At 38.7% G+C, this 17,690-nt stretch overlaps 1 protein-coding gene across 1 annotated transcript in view; it reads left to right on the top strand.

Annotated features, from left to right (window-relative positions):
- The window catches only part of thsd7ba (thrombospondin, type I, domain containing 7Ba), a 517,449-nt gene that overhangs the window by 416,093 nt on the left and 83,666 nt on the right, over nucleotides 1-17,690 (top strand). The window contains exons 17-18 of the mRNA XM_062067490.1: nucleotides 11,089-11,222; nucleotides 15,742-15,895. Coding sequence (XP_061923474.1) covers nucleotides 11,089-11,222; nucleotides 15,742-15,895 — 288 coding nt within the window. The remainder of the gene's footprint in view (nucleotides 1-11,088; nucleotides 11,223-15,741; nucleotides 15,896-17,690) is intronic.

The following is a 17,690-nucleotide window of genomic DNA, read 5'->3' as shown; positions in this document are numbered from 1 at the left end:
CCCGTACATCGTATAGATTTTTTTTAACCTCTATGGCTGCCCTCAAGTTTGGGCCCCGGGACCAAATTGGGGCTCAGTCAAAAAAACAAACAAAAAAAGTAATATATTTATTTTTAGGGTTCGCATGTACCCTGTATAAAGGACTCCCACAGGGAGTCCTTTATACAGGTACAAAGGAACCTATTGAATTGTAAGGTTGATTATTATTCCGCAGCTTTGCGCACTACTTTGCCCCCCTTAACATGCTTCAAAACTCACCAAAATTTTTACACACATACAAAAACTGGGACAGCACACTTTAGTAAAAAAAAAAAAAAAACCCAAAAATCAAAATTGCGCTCTAGCGCCCCCTAGGAAAAAAACAAAAACAAACTGCCTGTAACTCCCACTAGGAAGGTCGTAGAGACATGAAACACTTAGACCTACAATTCATAATTTCACATCCGCGGGCAAAAACCAACAGGAAGTTGGGAATTTCCCCTTCAACACAAAAAATTACTAAAAACACTAATTTTTGCCTTTTTGAGCTGTAATTTGACCCCTTTAAAATACTTCAAAACTCACCAAACTTTTTACACACATCGGGACTGGTGGAAATTGCGATCTAAAAAAAAAACAGAACCCCGAAACTCAAAATTGCGCTCTAGCGCAATTTTTGAATAAAACAGAGACAAAACTGCTTCTCAGAGGAAAACACAGACAAAACTGCTTGTAACTTCCGGTAGGAACGTTTTAGAGACATGAAACAAATACCTCTATGTAGGTCTCGCCTAGACCTACATTTCATAGATTGACATCCTTCAGCAAAAATCAACAGGAAGTTTAAAAAAAACCTCTACGTAGGTCTCACTTAGACCTACATTTCATTGACATCCTTCAGCAAAAATCAACAGGAAGTTTGATATCCCCACTTCAAAACACAATTTTTTTAAAAAGCGGTCACCAAACATCAAACATTATCTCCTCTGAGCGCGTTTGTCGTTTTGGCTTCAAACTGCTACAGGAGAGAGATTGAACCCTTCTGATTAAAAGTTGCCGAAAGCGTTTTAATAAGTGCTACGGTTTTGATTTTACGCGCCTTCAAAGAAAAGAACCACTGTGCCGCAGCACCTAGGAAAAAAACACAGACACAACTTCCTCTAACTCCCAGTACGAATATCGTAGAGACATGCAACAAAAACCTCTATGTAGGTCTCACTCAGGACTACCACTGGACAAAAGTATTGGGACACCTAGGACTAGCACCAGCCAAAATGCGGACCCGAGCGCGTTTGTCGTTTTGGCTTCAAACTGCTACAGGAGAGAGATTGAACCCTTCTGATTAAAAGTTGCCGAAAGCGTTTTAATAAGTGCTACGGTTTTGATTTTACGCGCCTTCAAAGAAAAGAACCACTGTGCCGCAGCACCTAGGAAAAAAACACAGACACAGACACAACTTCCTCTAACTCCCAGTATGAATATCGTAGAAACATGCAACAAAAACCTCTATGTAGGTCTCACTCAGGACTACCACTGGACAAAAGTATTGGGACACTTAGGACTAGCACCAGCCAAAATGCGGACCCGAGCGCGTTTGTCGTTTTGGCTTCAAACTGCTACAGGAGAGAGATTGAACCCTTCTGATTAAAAGTTGCCGAAAGCGTTTTAATAACTGCTACGGTTTTGATTTTACGCGCCTTCAAAGAAAAGAACCACTGTGCCGCAGCACCTAGGAAAAAAACACAGACACAACTCCCTCTAACTCCCAGTACGAATATCGTAGAGACATGCAACAAAAACCTCTATGTAGGTCTCACTCAGGACTACCACTGGACAAAAGTATTGGGACACCTAGGACTAGCACCAGCCAAAATGCGGACCCGAGCGCGTTTGTCGTTTTGGCTTCAAACTGCTACAGGAGAGAGATTGAACCCTTCTGATTAAAAGTTGCCGAAAGCGTTTTAATAAGTGCTACGGTTTTGATTTTACGCGCCTTCAAAGAAAAGAACCACTGTGCCGCAGCACCTAGGAAAAAAAACACAGACACAACTTCCTCTAACTCCCAGTATGAATATCGTAGAGACATGCAACAAAAACCTCTTTGTAGGTCTCACTCAGGACTACCACTGGACAAAAGTATTGGGACACCTAGGACTAGCACCAGCCAAAATGCGGACCCGACCAGCGCTGCTTGCAGCTTTAATTTATTATTATTATTCAACGCTGACATCTGAGGTCGGATCTGTCGATATGCAAGTTGTTGTTTTTTTTAAAAGTTTTATTCTCTTTTTTTCAAAACCCTGTTTTTTTTGTTGTTGTTTTTTAATAGTGTTTTTGGAAAGTGCCAAACAAAACAATTAGCTGCAGGCCCCAAAGGGTCCCCGGGGCCGCACTTTGGGCACCGTGGGTGTGTCTGACAGGAACGCTTCATAGAAAGAGAAAATGAAACCAAGGATGTGCACATTCCCTCCTGATATTGTGTCACCTCACATGTATTTGAGAAGCTATTCTGTATTCCTGCGCCCCGCCCGGGTATTTTGTCACTGGCTTTGGCGTCGGCATGATTTCCCGCTAAACACATCGTGATGGTTCCCCGCGTGCGGTGTGCACATAGCGGAAAGTAGTCTATTTTCATGTTGACACTGTGCAATTGCGTGCTGCCACAGAAGTGTTGGAGCAGGCAGGAGGAGCCCATTTGCCAGTTTACCCAGCAGGGGCATCTGCAGGGACAGATGGGCGATGATGAGGGTGTATAATGGGCATCTGTGCGGCCTGGAGGGGAGGCCAGGCTCAATAGTCATCCCTCTCCACTTCACACACACACACACACCTGCTTGTGCAAGTGTTCTCTGGAGTCTACCTTGCACTGCAGCTGACTATTACATGGTTAAAGAGTCGACACGTTTACGGGAGCGTGGCGCCGGATGTTGGCTTTGTTGCGTCAACACGGCAAAGTTGGCGGTTCCAGTGGGCTGAGAGTGAATAAAGCTATGATGGAGACTGTTTCACCCTCGCCCCGGAGGTCCTTTCACTGCGATCATCCATTTAACACACACACACCGCGTCGCTCTCGTACCGTGCACCCCAACTCACTGCAGTGTGAGCCAAGCACATTTCCACTTGTCGGCTGGAACGCCACGTTTCTAGAAAGCTAAGGACCGAGTGACCGCACTAAGGTTGTCCTGATACCAATATTTTGGTACCGGTACCAAAGTGTATTTTGATAATTTTCAATACTTTTCAAAACAAGGGAACAAAAAAATATATATATATATATATATATCAGCATCAGAATCAGAATCAGAATAGTTTTATTGCCATTGTTTGAGAACGGGTTCACAAACTAGGAATTTTTCTTGGTGCAAAATAAAAAAAAGGTGCAGTTCCCCTTTAATTAAATCCCCATTTCAACGTATGGATAGAAACAACAACAAGGTATAATTTCAAATATATATATATATATATATATATATATATATATATATATATATATATGTTTGAGAACGGGTTCACAAACTAGGAATTTTTCTTGGTGCAAAATAAAAAAAAAGGTGCAGTTCCCATTTAATGAAATCCCCATTTCAACGTATGGATAGAAACAACAACAAGGCATAATTTCAAATATATATATATATATATATATATATATATATATATATATATATATATATATATATATATATATATATATATATATATATATATATATATATATAAGGGGAACTGCACCTTTTTTCATTTTGCCTATCATTTACAATCCTTATGTAAGACAATATATTTATCTTTTTGTTCCAATGTATTGCAAATCGTAAATAAAAGTCAGCAGAAGTCAGCTAACAATGGGGCCAAAGGAAGTCGCTCTATTCCACCTATAAAGCGTTCTAAAAGACAACTAAAAGAGTTCTGTATTAATTTCACAAATGCATCACAACGTTCGCTTTTCCTTTCAACAACACTACTAATCATATAAATATATATATATATATATATATATATATATATATATATATATATATATATATATATATATATATATATATATATATATATATATATATATATATATATATATATATATATATATATATATATATATATATATATATATATACATATATATATATATATATATATATATATATATATATATATATATATATATATATATATATATATATATATATATAGATATATAGCCCTGCGATGAGGTGGCGACTTGTCCAGGGTGTACCCCGCCTTCCGCCCGATTGTAGCTGAGATAGGCTCCAGCGCCCCCCGCGACCCCGAAGGGAATAAGCGGTAGAAAATGGATGGATGGATGGATATATATATGTATATATATATATATATATATATATATATATATATATATATATATTGGTAGTCCATCATACCCTGGGGGGTGAAGCGGGGAAGCCCTGGGATGTGGTGTGAGCTGTCTGTGTGCTTATTTGTGTAGTAGTAGTTCATGGGTGCGTGTTTGTCCGTAAGCTTGGAAGTCACTCAGTTCGCCATTCCCCCTCCCTCCCCTCTGTTGCAAGTTTTGTTGATTCTATGTAACTTGTTTATGTGTGCTATGCATATGAGTTTTTTTTCCTTGGCCTCAGTCTGGACCCCCTCCCTGGAGTCCAGCATTTGACTGAATATCTGTTTACTCTCTCCCTCCACCTCGCCAACGTTGACCTGTGTCCCAACTTTTTTTTGTAAGGGCGTCAGAAGTTCGATCCTTTTTTCTGTCTCCCTGTATTGGTTGTCTGATCTTGAATGGGATTGTGCTGAACATTTCAATTTTCCCCTTAAGGGATTAATAAAGTACTTCTGAATCTGAATCGCGGAACAGAGTCAACATCCCAAGTGTCTTTGAAGGAGGGGGAAGGGGTTCAGGGCTTCTTTCGCCGCAATGACCCCGCCAAGGCCAATGCAGAGGGAGCCGAATCGTAGATAAGGATTGTTTTGGTTAGGGAGAGCGAATACATTCCAAGGGTTTGTCTGCTCCAGTTGTCGGTTCTGGCTCTCAAATTGATCATAGTTCCGCCTTACAGAGCGGAAAGCTGATCCACTTTGCGATTCAATTCGGAAGTCACCGAAGTCTGAGTGCCCACAGCTTTACCTAGCCCATCCATCACGACGGGCAGCCTCTGGGCTCCTTGAACGGCTGCCATTGTCTTCCGAATTGGTCCATAGACCAGAGCAACGCTCAGTCCAATCCGCAGAAGACCTGTTATCGCACTTCCAAATAGATAGATATCTTCAATGTCTTGGACAAAAAGTATCGCACGACTCTCCTCTTTTCCCAAGAGTTCTTCATGTGTCCGAAAGCAAAGGTTCCGTCACGACAGGCAGGTTCTCGTCGAGAAGATCTTGTCAATTGATTTGAGAGACCACTTTATCAATTCCATGTTTTAGATTTAAAGAACAATACAAAAAAATAAAAAATCCATAAAAAATCAAAATTTAATTTTTGACTCCTGGCTGAGTTTTATTCCACATATCAAAAATATTATAGAAACCGTTTTTAATCATCCTAAGAACATAGCCAGGCCCAGAGTCCAGCCATTTCCCTCTCAGGTAGCACAAAGGTGCAAATGCATGCATACCGTATGCATACCTGATGCTCACAACTCTTCACCACAGCCCGGAAGTCTGGTGTTAACAATGTCTTTTTATTGGCAGCGCACACACGCTAGTACAGCACACAATGTTTCAGTCTCTCGCCCGTGACTTTTCAGTCCTTCTGGCGTGTCGTCTTTCTGGTCTTCTCTCTGGCAATGTTCAGTGTGCGTCTGTCTGCTCATCAACTCCAACACCCTCCGTGTGTGTCGGCCCGGCTGCTGCTGATAAGCATGGCATGGTGATTGGATGATCAGCCCCAGCTGGGTAATCCAATCACCTGCCAGCTGTGCTTCGAGGCCGGTCCGTACACACCCCATTCCTGCAGGAGGCGCGCCGACCACGCCCCCCTCCACACCGTATTTTTCGGACTATGTGCTCAATGGTTCCTTACCATTATTGCTATGTTGTCTATTACCATTGTTGCTTTGTTGTCTAATACCATTGTTGCTATGTTGTCTATTACCATTATTGCTGTGTTGTCTATTACCATTGTTGCTATTTTGTCTATTACCATTGTTGCTATGTTGTCTATTACCATTGTTGCTATGTTGTCTATTACCATTATTGCTATGTTGTCTATTACCATTGTTGCTATGTTGTCTATTACCATTGTTGCTATGTTGTCTATTACCATTGTTGCTATGTTGTCTATTACCATTATTGCTATGTTGTCTATTACCATTGTTGCTATGTTGTCTATTACCATTGTTGCTATGTTGTCTATTACCATTATTGCTATGTTGTCTATTACCATTGTTGCTTTGTTGTCTATTACCATTGTTGCTATGTTGTCTATTACCATTGTTGCTATGTTGTCTATTACCATTATTGCTATGTTGTCTATTACCATTGTTGCTATGTTGTCTATTACCATTGTTGCTATGTTGTCTATTACCATTATTGCTATGTTGTCTATTACCATTGTTGCTATGTTGTCTATTACCATTGTTGCTATGTTGTCTATTACCATTATTGCTGTGGTGTCTATTACCATTGTTGGTATGTTGTCTATTACCATTGTTGCTATGTTGTCTATTACCATTATTGCTGTGTTGTCTATTACCATTGTTGCTATTTTGTCTATTACCATTGTTGCTATGTTGTCTATTACCATTGTTGCTATGTTGTCTATTACCATTGTTGCTATGTTGTCTATTACCATTGTTGCTATGTTGTCTATTACCATTGTTGCTGTGTTGTCTATTACCATTGTTGCTATTTTGTCTATTACCATTGTTGCTATGTTGTCTATTACCATTATTGCTATGTTTTCTATTACCATTGTTGCTATGTTGTCTATTACCATTGTTGCTATGTTGTCTATTACCATTGTTGCTATGTTGTCTATTACCATTGTTGCTATGTTGTCTATTACCATTATTGCTATGTTGTCTATTACCATTGTTGCTATGTTGTCTGTTACCATTGTTGCTATGTTGTCTACTACCATTATTGCTATGTTGTCTATTACCATTGTTGCTATGTTGTCTATTACCATTGTTGCTATGTTGTCTATTACCATTATTGCTATGTTTTCTATTACCATTGTTGCTATGTTGTCTATTACCATTGTTGCTATGTTGTCTATTACCATTGTTGCTATGTTGTCTATTACCATTATTGCTATGTTGTCTATTACCATTGTTGCTATGTTGTCTGTTACCATTGTTGCTATGTTGTCTATTACCATTATTGCTATGTTGTCTATTACCATTGTTGCTATGTTGTCTATTACCATTGTTGCTATGTTGTCTATTACCATTATTGCTGTGTTGTCTATTACCATTATTGCTGTGTTGTCTATCACCATTATTGCTATGTTGTCTATTACCATTGTTGGTATATTCATTATTCCTACATTGTTGATACAAATTATTGTTACAGTGTAATAATTATTGTTACCTGTGGTAATGCCACTATGATACAACATCTGTATTATAATCTTTGAACAAAGTAAGAGTGAAACTCATGTGAATAATCACTGAATGGAGAACTTGAGGTGGGATTAAATAAATTATCTTCTTCCCACTCCCTTTCAGGCAAAACTGGACAATCATGCACTATATTAATTTATACTATTATGTTTTGTCAACTTGTACTTCTTTATGTCATTGCCTGAAATAAATAAATAAATGAAATTAAAATGTTTTATAAGGTGCACTTAAAATCCTTTCATTTTCTTAAAAATCAACAACAATACCTGTCATTTTGAGGAAAAACTCAATATTGGTTTTGCAAACCTTAGAAAAGCACACGTTCCAAGTAGAACTGGCTAATATATATTATTAGAACAGTTTAAGTTGGACATCTGGCATCTTTGGTTCAAGAGTTATCCTTGAAACAAGCCTGTTATTGCTCAAAGTGCATTTTCAGAAGATTCTAAGAACAATACTGTTGATTTGAGGAAAAACTAAATTCTTGTGTTTGCAAACCTTACAAAAGCACACGTTCCAAGTAGAACTCGCTAATATACAGTATATCATTAGAAAAGTTTAATTTAGACATCTGGCATCTTTGGTTCAAGAGTTATCCTTGAAACAAGCCTGTTATTGCTCAAAGTGCATTTTCAGAAGATTCTAACAACAATACTGTCATTTTTTGAAAAAAATCTATATTTTTGTTTGCAAACCTAACAAAAGCACACATTCCAAGTAGAACTGGCTAATATATATTATTAAAACAGTTACATTTAGACATCTGGCATCTTTGGTTCAAGAGTTATCCTTGAAACAAGCCTGTTATTGCGTAAAGTGCATTTTCAGAAGATTTTAAGAACAATACCGTCAATTTGAGGAAAAACTAAATTATTGTGTTTGCAAACCTTACAAAAGCACACGTTCCAAGTAGAACTGGCTAATACATATTATTAGAACAGTTACATTTAGACATCTGGCATCTTTGGTTCAAGAGTTATCCTTGAAACAAGCCTGTTATTGCTCAAAGTGCATTTTCAGAAGATTCTAAGAACAATACTGTCATTTTTTGAAAAAAAATCAATATTTTTGTTTGCAAACCTAACAAAAGCACACATTCCAAGTAGAACTGGCTATTATATATTATTAGAACAGTTGAATTTAGACACCTGGCATCTTTGGTTCAAGAGTTATCCTTGAAACAAGCCTGTTATTGCTCAAAGTGCATTTTCAGAAGATTCTAAGAATAATACTGTCGCTTTGAGGAAAAACTCAATTCTTGTGTTTGCAAACCTTACAAAAGCACACATTCCAAGTAGAACTGGCTATTATATATTATTAGAACAGTTGAATTTAGACATCTGGCATCTTTGGTTCAAGAGTTATCCTTGAAACAAGCCTGTTATTGCTCAAAGTGCATTTTCAGAAGATTCTAAGAATAATACTGTCGCTTTGAGGAAAAACTCAATTCTTGTGTTTGCAAACCTTACAAAAGCACACATTCCAAGTAGAACTGGCTATTATATATTATTAGAACAGTTGAATTTAGACATCTGGCATCTTTGGTTCAAGAGTTATCCTTGAAACAAGCCTGTTATTGCTTAAAGTGCATTTTCAGAAGATGCTAAGAACAATACTGTCATTTTTTGAAAAAACTCAATATTTGTGTTTGCAAACCTAACAAAAGCACACGTTCCAAGTAGAACTGGCTAATATATATATAACAGTTAAAGTTAGACATCTGGGGCCGTACTTATCAAGCTTCTTAGAGTGCCATTTTACACTTAAGTCCTGAGAATTTGCGAAATTTAGTCCTACTTTCAAACTTAAGAATAAAAGCTTTTTATCAACGTTCTTAAGTCTAAGAATCACTCCTACTCTCCACAATATTTAAGAGACCTTCAGAGGTGTCTTAAGTGGTTAGGAGTTGCCAGCAGGGGATGGCGCTGAGGCGAGAGAGACGTGCGCGAACATTCAGGGAACGGAACAATGTTTTTTTTTTTTTTTTATGACGAGCAGCTGATCAAACGGTATCGTTTAGACAGAGCAGATATTATTTTTGTCACAGATTTAATACTTTTCGATTCCTTGTTGATTTCTGCATGTGTCTGCAGTGGGCTAGTATATATAGAGCCACCCACACCAGCTTCAAATTAGTTGCCTAATTAATGAATTGGAAAGAAAATGTTATGAGAGTAGCGTATGTGTGTGGCCGTGAGGTGAGTGACGTCAGTGAGTGTGTGGGCGATAGAAGAGAGGGAGCGGTAGCGTGAGTGCCGGCGGGGACTAGTTTGTTTTGTATTATTTTGTAGTTTATTGTCAAAATATACACTCCCATTGTCCACTTAAATATTTCCAAGATATTTCTTTATTCTTAGACAACGGATCCCATTCCGTGATTGGTCATTTCTATGGACACAGAAATGACGTCACCTAAAATTCCGTTTACGGCACATAGTAATGTCGTAATTCAGCTCTGAGTGTGACACTTAAGATTCAGTCCTACACTTCGCTGAAAGTGTGAGTAAGACGCTTGATAACTAACTTTTAAGTGCAGCTTTCAGCGAAGAATTTATTTACTCTTAAGTCAACTCTTAGCAGACTTCTTAGGAGTAATTCTAAGAAGCTTGATGAGTACGGCCCCTGGCATCTTTGGTTCAAGAGTTATCCTTGAAACAAGCCTGTCATTGCTTAAAGTGAATTTTCAGAAGATTCTAAGAACAATACTGTTATTTTTTGAAAAAACTCAATATTTGTGTTTGCAAACCTAACAAAGGCACACGTTCCAAGTAGAACTCGCTAATATGCAATATATTATTAGAACAGTTGAATTTAGACATCTGGCATCTTTGGTTCAAGAGTTATCCTTGAAACAAGCCTGTTATTGCTCAAAGTGCATTTTCAGAAGATTCTACGAACAATACTGTCGATTTGAGGAAAAACTCAATTTTTGTGTTTGCAAGCATTACAAAAGCACATGTTCGAAGGGAATAAGCGGTAGAAAATGGATGGATGGATGGATGTTCCAAGTAGAACTCACTGACATACATTGTTAGAACAGTTAAATTTAGACATCTTTGGTTCAAGAGTTATCCTTGAAACAAGCCTTTTATCTATTAATATTCTCACTATTTTATGTTTTAAATGTGTTATTTTCACAGATATTTTAACATGTTTTATATCACTTTTTTTTTAGATATCGTTCTTTTTTGTTATTCTCCAGTATGGACGCCTTAAAGGTGGATTTCCTCAGTCCTTAGTGCCAAGGGGTTGATAATGGGTGCAGAAAAAGTTCTGTTTATTTCTACGGTACCATTTTACCTAAAATGCCCATTGAAGCTATAAAGTGGGTTGTATTGGAGAACGCCATTAATGGAACAAACTAATTGATCAATTACTTGATTAAGTGCAGCCCTACTTGGGCAAAAACAGGACAATGTTAAAAACACACATTAGAATTAAAATAATAAGGATGGATCATTAAGGGCACACAACCTCTGACCAGAACTGTAGGTTTTACTGTGCATCACCTGTATGACATTCACTGTATAATGTGTGTGTGTGTGTGTGTGTGTGTGTGCAGGTAAACGAAGCCGTGCCATGCCACAGTGAATGCAGCCAGTACGCGTGGAGAATCGAGCCCTGGTCCATTTGTACCATCAACACGGTGGGCAACTCGCCATCCTGTGGGGAGGGAGTCCAAAGCCGCAAGATCAGGTCAGTGAGCTTGGCGGAGAGCTAGCGTGGCAACACTCGCCAGGAGGGGGCGGGGAGGGGATGACCATGGCCTCGGTCCCGACACTTGCAACGCCAGGAGAAAACATTCCGACCAAAGTATGGCTTTACTAATGAGTGCCACTTAAAATGGCCAAAACAGTGATCCAGTCCGACTGTGCACAGATGTTTGTGTTGGACTATGTTTACTGGAACCATAACCTAAAAACTAGAGATGTCCGATAATATCCGATATTATCGGCCGATAAATGCGTTAAAATGTAATATCGGAAATTATCGGTATCGTTTTTTTTATTTATCTGTATCGTTTTTTTGTTGTTTTTTTTTTTGTTTTTTTTAATTAAATCAACATAAAAACACAAGATACACTTACAATTAGTGCACCAACCCAAACAACCTCCCTCCCCCATTTACACTCATTCACACAAAAGGGTTGTTTCTTTCTGTTATTAATATTCTGGTTCCTACATTATATATCAATATATATCAATACAGTCTGCAAGGAATACAGTCCGTAAGCACACATGATTGTGCGTGCTGCTGGTCCACTAATAGTGCTAACCTTTAACAGATAATTTTACTAATTTTCATTAATTAATAATTTCTATGTAACTGTTTTTATATTGTTTTACTTTCTTTTTTATTCAAGAATTTTTTTTAAATTTATTTATCTTATTTTATTTTATTTTATTTAATTTTAAAGTACCTTATCTTCACCATACCTGGTTGTCCAAATTAGGCATAATAATGTGTTAATTCCACAACTGTATATATCGGTTGATATCGGTATCGGTAATTAAAGAGTTGGACAATATCAGAATATCGGATATTGGCAAAAAGCCATTATTGGACATCCCTACTAAAAACCTTACGCAAATTGAATCCTATGAAAAACGAGGCGTATAAAATACCAAAGTACCACTCTATTTATTTGTAGAAATGGAAGTCAGAGTCGTAAACCAGTGTTAAAAAAATAATTTGGACGGAAATGTATTTTAGTTTTGGTTACGGTATTTTCCGGACTATAAGGCGCACTTTTTTCTCAAAACTCGACAGTGCGCCTTATAACCCGGTGCGCCTAATGTACAGAACAATTCTGGTTTTGCTTACCGACCTCGAAGCAATTGTAAAGCAAAAGCCTCTGCACTTTGTTATGAAAATAAAACAGTGTTATACCCTGGAATTCCTGGCTCTCCTGGCAGTGTGTGGTGGTCCGCGGAACCCACTAGAGGGCAACCTCTGCAACCGTATTTTCTGGATCATAGGGCGCACTGGATTATAAGGCGCACTGCCAATGAGCGGGTCTATTCAGGTCTTTTTTCATGCAGAATTCGCAACGGAAATGTGCCTCGTGAAAAACCGTCCAACTGGAACTCTCTAATTACTAAAGTTCCTTGGGTGAATAATGTAAACTCACTACACCGGTATGTTTTAGCGCTTCCATTGCGAGAAACAAGTTCGAACTTTACGCTACTTTATATTAGAAATGGCAACAGCGGAGGAAGAATGTCCCATAACAAGATGATACTGAAAAAAAACGCTAGTTGACTACGGCGTCGACACGGACTACAGTGGCGGACGGGCGCAAATTTTCAGAAATTATGCAGATCCCAAATACAGATCAGCAGGTACCAGGAGATAATAAAAGTTGGTTTTGCATAATATTGCAAAACAAAACGGCAGATAATATGTCTGCTAATGGGTGCCATTTTGCGGTCCTTATACACACACCATAATAATACTCCTATGTTGACAATCCATCAAGCGGTGCGGCTTCATAGCTTACCAAAGTCGTACTAAAAAATGTTGACAGATTTTTGAGCGCCGTGTGTAATGTTCTGTATTCTCAATGGAACATTTAAAGTTGTGGTGTTGTTTATAAGCGTCATCCTGCAGTTTACACGTATCTCTTATGTGTGACTGCTATCTACTGGTCACACTTATCATTACACCATGTACCAAATAAAATAGCCTCGAGGTCGGTATCCACAACCAGACTTATTTCGCACATTAGGGTTATAAGGCGCACTGTCGATTTTTGAGAAAATTAAAGGCTTTTAAGATTGCTTTGTTGTCCAAAAAATACTGTAGTTCTGATTGGATGCCCATCCGTGATTTATGCCCCGCCCCTCTCCAACATGCAACTGTGATTGGATAACTTGTCCCACCCGCATAAAGGCGGAATTATACAACATTTGTGACCTGTGCTGGCAAAATGAGTCACAATGAGGAAATTTTAAAAACTGAGTTATTGTTATTTACACATTCTCCATCTAAAGACCTTCAAAATGATGTATGGTTTGTTGGAATCGGACAGAAAATGACCGAGTTACATCCGATTGAAGTCGACCAAGTTTGAGGGTCCGTTTTGAGAAAAAACAGCTTAAAGTTTACTGTTCCAGAACAGAATGTTCCAAAACAAAACTCCATAGCAACCATACCTTAAAAGTCCTTGTAGCAACACCAAAATTGGTACAATTAAAGTCAAATCCCATGTCTAAAGGAAAAATATATATTCAACTCTATTGAAAACGGTTATGTACAAAAATTTCAACACTGTTATATCACAGTTTTTTTGTTCACTGGTCAGTTTGTCAGCTGGTCAGCTGTCCGTAATATTCCTGACCAGCAGCACTAAGAAGATTCGCCGACTGCAGTGAATTTAGCGCACTTGCAACCGCCTGTGTACCCTCTCCACCTTCTAAATCCATTACGGAATGTAAAACAGTCTAACTCAGTGGTCCCCAACCACCGGGCCACGGCCCGGTACCGGTCTGCGGACCGATTGGTACCGGGCCGCACAAGAAATTTAAAAAAAACGCAAAAAAAAAACTTTTTTTTTTATTTTTTTTTTTATGAATTTAACATAAAAAATACAATATATACATTATATATCAATATAGATCAATACAGTCTGCAGGGATATAGTTCATAAGCACACATAATTGTATTTATTTATGTAAAAAAAAAATTAATATTTTTTTTTTTTTTTTTTTTTTTTTTTTTAAATTTAAATTTTTTTTTTTTTTTTAATTTTTCCGTGGGACAAATTTTCAAGCGTTGACAAAAGGTTGGGGACCACTGGTCTAACTTATCCACAAAAATAATAATTAAATGTTCGAAAATCACCTTTTTTCACCAAATATTCCGCTCAAATTACTGTGTGTTGTTTTTCATCAGGGCGCTGCCATGATACCACAATGCACCGCGCGGGGTGATTCAACCAATGAGGGTACGCCTCACAGCGACCGCTTAGCAACAAGCCGGATTTGTTTACGTCGGGACAGGTTTAAAAACTCGAATTATATTGGTTCAGAATGGCGTCATCGGGAATTCCGTGCTCATTTTTAGAAAGTAGGTCAACTTGGCGTCACAATGATACCAAATATGGCTAGGGGGACTCCCCCTTATTGCCGCGAGTGAGCGTTGAAAACACTTGATTTTCTCAAGGAATTTGAACACAAAGGACTAATTTCTGAAGACATACACTACCGTTCAAAAGTTTGGGGTCACCCAAACAATTTTGTGGAAAAGCCTTCAATTCTAAGAACAAGAATAGACTGTCGAGTTTCAGATGAAAATTCTCTTTTTTCTGGCCATTTTGAGCGTTTAATTGACCCCACAAATGTGATGCTCCAGAAACTCAATCTGCTCAAAGGAAGGTCAGTTTTGTAGCTTCTGTAACGAGCTAAACTGTTTTCAGATGTGTGAACATGATTGCACAAGGGTTTTCTAATCATCAATTAGCCTTCTGAGCCAATGAGCAAACACATTGTACCATTAGAACACTGGAGTGATAGTTGCTGGAAATGGGCCTCTATACACCTATGTAGATATTGCACCCAAAACCAGACATTTGCAGCTAGAATAGTCATTTACCACATTAGCAATGTATAGAGTGTATTTCTTTAAAGTTAAGACTAGTTTAAAGTTATCATCATTGAAAAATAAGGACATTTCAATGTGACCCCAAACTTTTGAACGGTAGTGTACCTCGTACAAAACCTTCAAATAAAGGTGATTTAAGATGTTTTCTTGCTATTTCGATGATTGGGATCGCTCGATTGTGGCTTTATGGACTCATTTTTGTGAAAATCTCAATTTCAACCAAGATACATTTTTTTCACTAGGTCAAAATTAGCCTGTGCGTATTCCGACTCATTTTGCCAGCACGCGTCACATTTTTGTCTTTTTACTCGTTGACTAAATAGTCAATTACTTTCGTCCATTTGTTTGTGATTAGTTATCGTCCTGGCAGGTTGTTGACGATAACTAAGACGAACAACAAAATGAACACTGCTGTAAAGCCAAATACCATCTGTTTGTGTTGGGCTTCTGAAGTCTTTTTTCACACGCATAGAACCAGAACGATCCTTTGTTGAATCTGAGGTTGGCTCCACCGTGAATTAAGGACAGGTGTTTGTAGATGTATTCTGAATTTGCAGAAATCCCTCGTTAGGAGTTCCCCGGGAGACTAGTTATACGTCTGCTGTTCCGCCAGGTGTGTGAAGAAGGGAACGAGCGGCGAGGTCAACACGGTGGAGGACAGTCTATGTGATCAGGAAGAAATGCCACCCAGAGCTCAGGTCTGCTTCCTGGCCTGCCACCACGACTGTGTTGTATCACCCTGGGGACCTTGGAGCCACTGCCCGTTGGTAAGAAACTAATGACTGTTTCAACATTGAGAACCCCTACTTTGATTGTGATCTAAAACAAAAACCAGGAGAAATAGAAAAGGGGCATTTAAAAGTAGGTTTTGTTCTGATTACCTGAGGCTTGTGTTGACAGTGTACGTCCCATCAGTCAGCTTTACAGTGCAGGATGAACAAAGAGTCATGGGCAGTAACAAGCTACAAGTAGCTAAGATACTTTTTTTCCCCCAGTAGCTTAGTTTTAACGAGTAGCTTTTCCTGTAGCTTAGCTACTTTTAGACCCATGTAGCGAGGTAGCTTATATCAAAGCTACCAAGGGAGAAGATGGACTGCGAATCCAGGCCCCAAAAAAGTATACAGAGAAAATCCAATGACCTGGATGAATGAGAACGTCCGTACATGCGGAATAAACATTACAGACTGGACAATCAGAGGCAAGATAAGGCGGGTCATCGAAACTAGTAAGCAAAATCATAACGGACAAGCACTCATGTCACATGACGACAAGGGAGTCGGAGACAGAGGGACGCTTCAAGCTGACCACTCGGAAAAAAAAAAACATACTTGTACATGTCAGCGGAATTCTTTCCCGCAGATTCGATTTTTCCTTTAGTGACGGAGATGAGGTGCAGGAAACCCACAATAATGCGTGTGTGGAGGGAGGTGTGGCCAGCGCTGCTTGCAGGAGGTCACCGCCTCTGTCCATGGGGCTGAGGACAGAGCACCATCGGACGGGGGCGAAACTCAGCTGGCAGGTGATTAGATTTCACAGGTGGTACGTGTTAATCTAATCATCTGTTGTCTTTAACAGTAAGCGGTCGGGAGCAGGGGGGGAGAGAGGATACGGACGTGGCTGAAAAGTCGCGTCCTGCTGGAGAGAAAACTTTTGTTAAAAACATATGATTATTAAAACCTTGTTAAAAGACCTTTTTTTGAGTGGTCAGCTTGAAGCGTCCCTCTGTCTCGGACTCCCTTGCTTACTAGTTTCAATGACCCGCCTTTTCTTGACTCTGATTGGCCAGTCCGTAATGTTTCGCCCTAACCTTAGCCAATTGTGACTCATCATACCAACAACAACCAATCATGGAATTTCTCCATATGGATAGATGTTCTCACTCATCCAGGTCTTTGGGTTTTCTCCGTATTTTTCTTTGGCCTGGGTTCGCAGTCCATTTTCTCTTGTTGTAGCTTTGAAGTAAGCTACCTCGCCAAAAGTAGCTAAACTACAGGAACAACCACTCATTCAAAAAATAGTTAAGCTACATAGCTTAGCTACATTCACATGCTATTTTTCTGGTGACTCCGACATGACTGATGTCCGAACGAGGCCACATATAAGGACATCTTTAGAATTTCCCTGGAACCTCACCTAGCTTTCTTAGTCCCAGCCGTGCTATTCAGCACAAAGGCGCGACAGGTATTTGATTACGTTTTTTATGAAAGTGAATTACTCCCTTCTTTTTCTTGTTATCATCTCAAAGGGGAATTGCACTTTTTTGGAATTGTGCCTATCATTCACAATCCTAATGTAGGACAAAAACACATTTTTTTTATGCATCCTAAATCTTAAACTTTGGCAAGTACGAGGTGACTAACAAAGCAGATAATGGGAGTACACTATTGTGCCCATAAAACCCTCTAAAAAAAACATCCAAAAATCGCTAACAATACTCCATTTACATGTTGTGTGTTATGGTTGGAGGGAGGGAGTTGTGACAGCACAGAACTACAAGGGGGCAACATTGCTCTATGTATTTATTATATGTATATATAAACAATATAATAAATAATGAACAAT

Source organism: Entelurus aequoreus, linkage group LG13, assembly GCF_033978785.1.
Source record: "Entelurus aequoreus isolate RoL-2023_Sb linkage group LG13, RoL_Eaeq_v1.1, whole genome shotgun sequence".
NCBI lineage: Eukaryota > Metazoa > Chordata > Actinopteri > Syngnathiformes > Syngnathidae > Entelurus > Entelurus aequoreus.
This window is presented reverse-complemented; position numbering and strand designations above follow the sequence as displayed.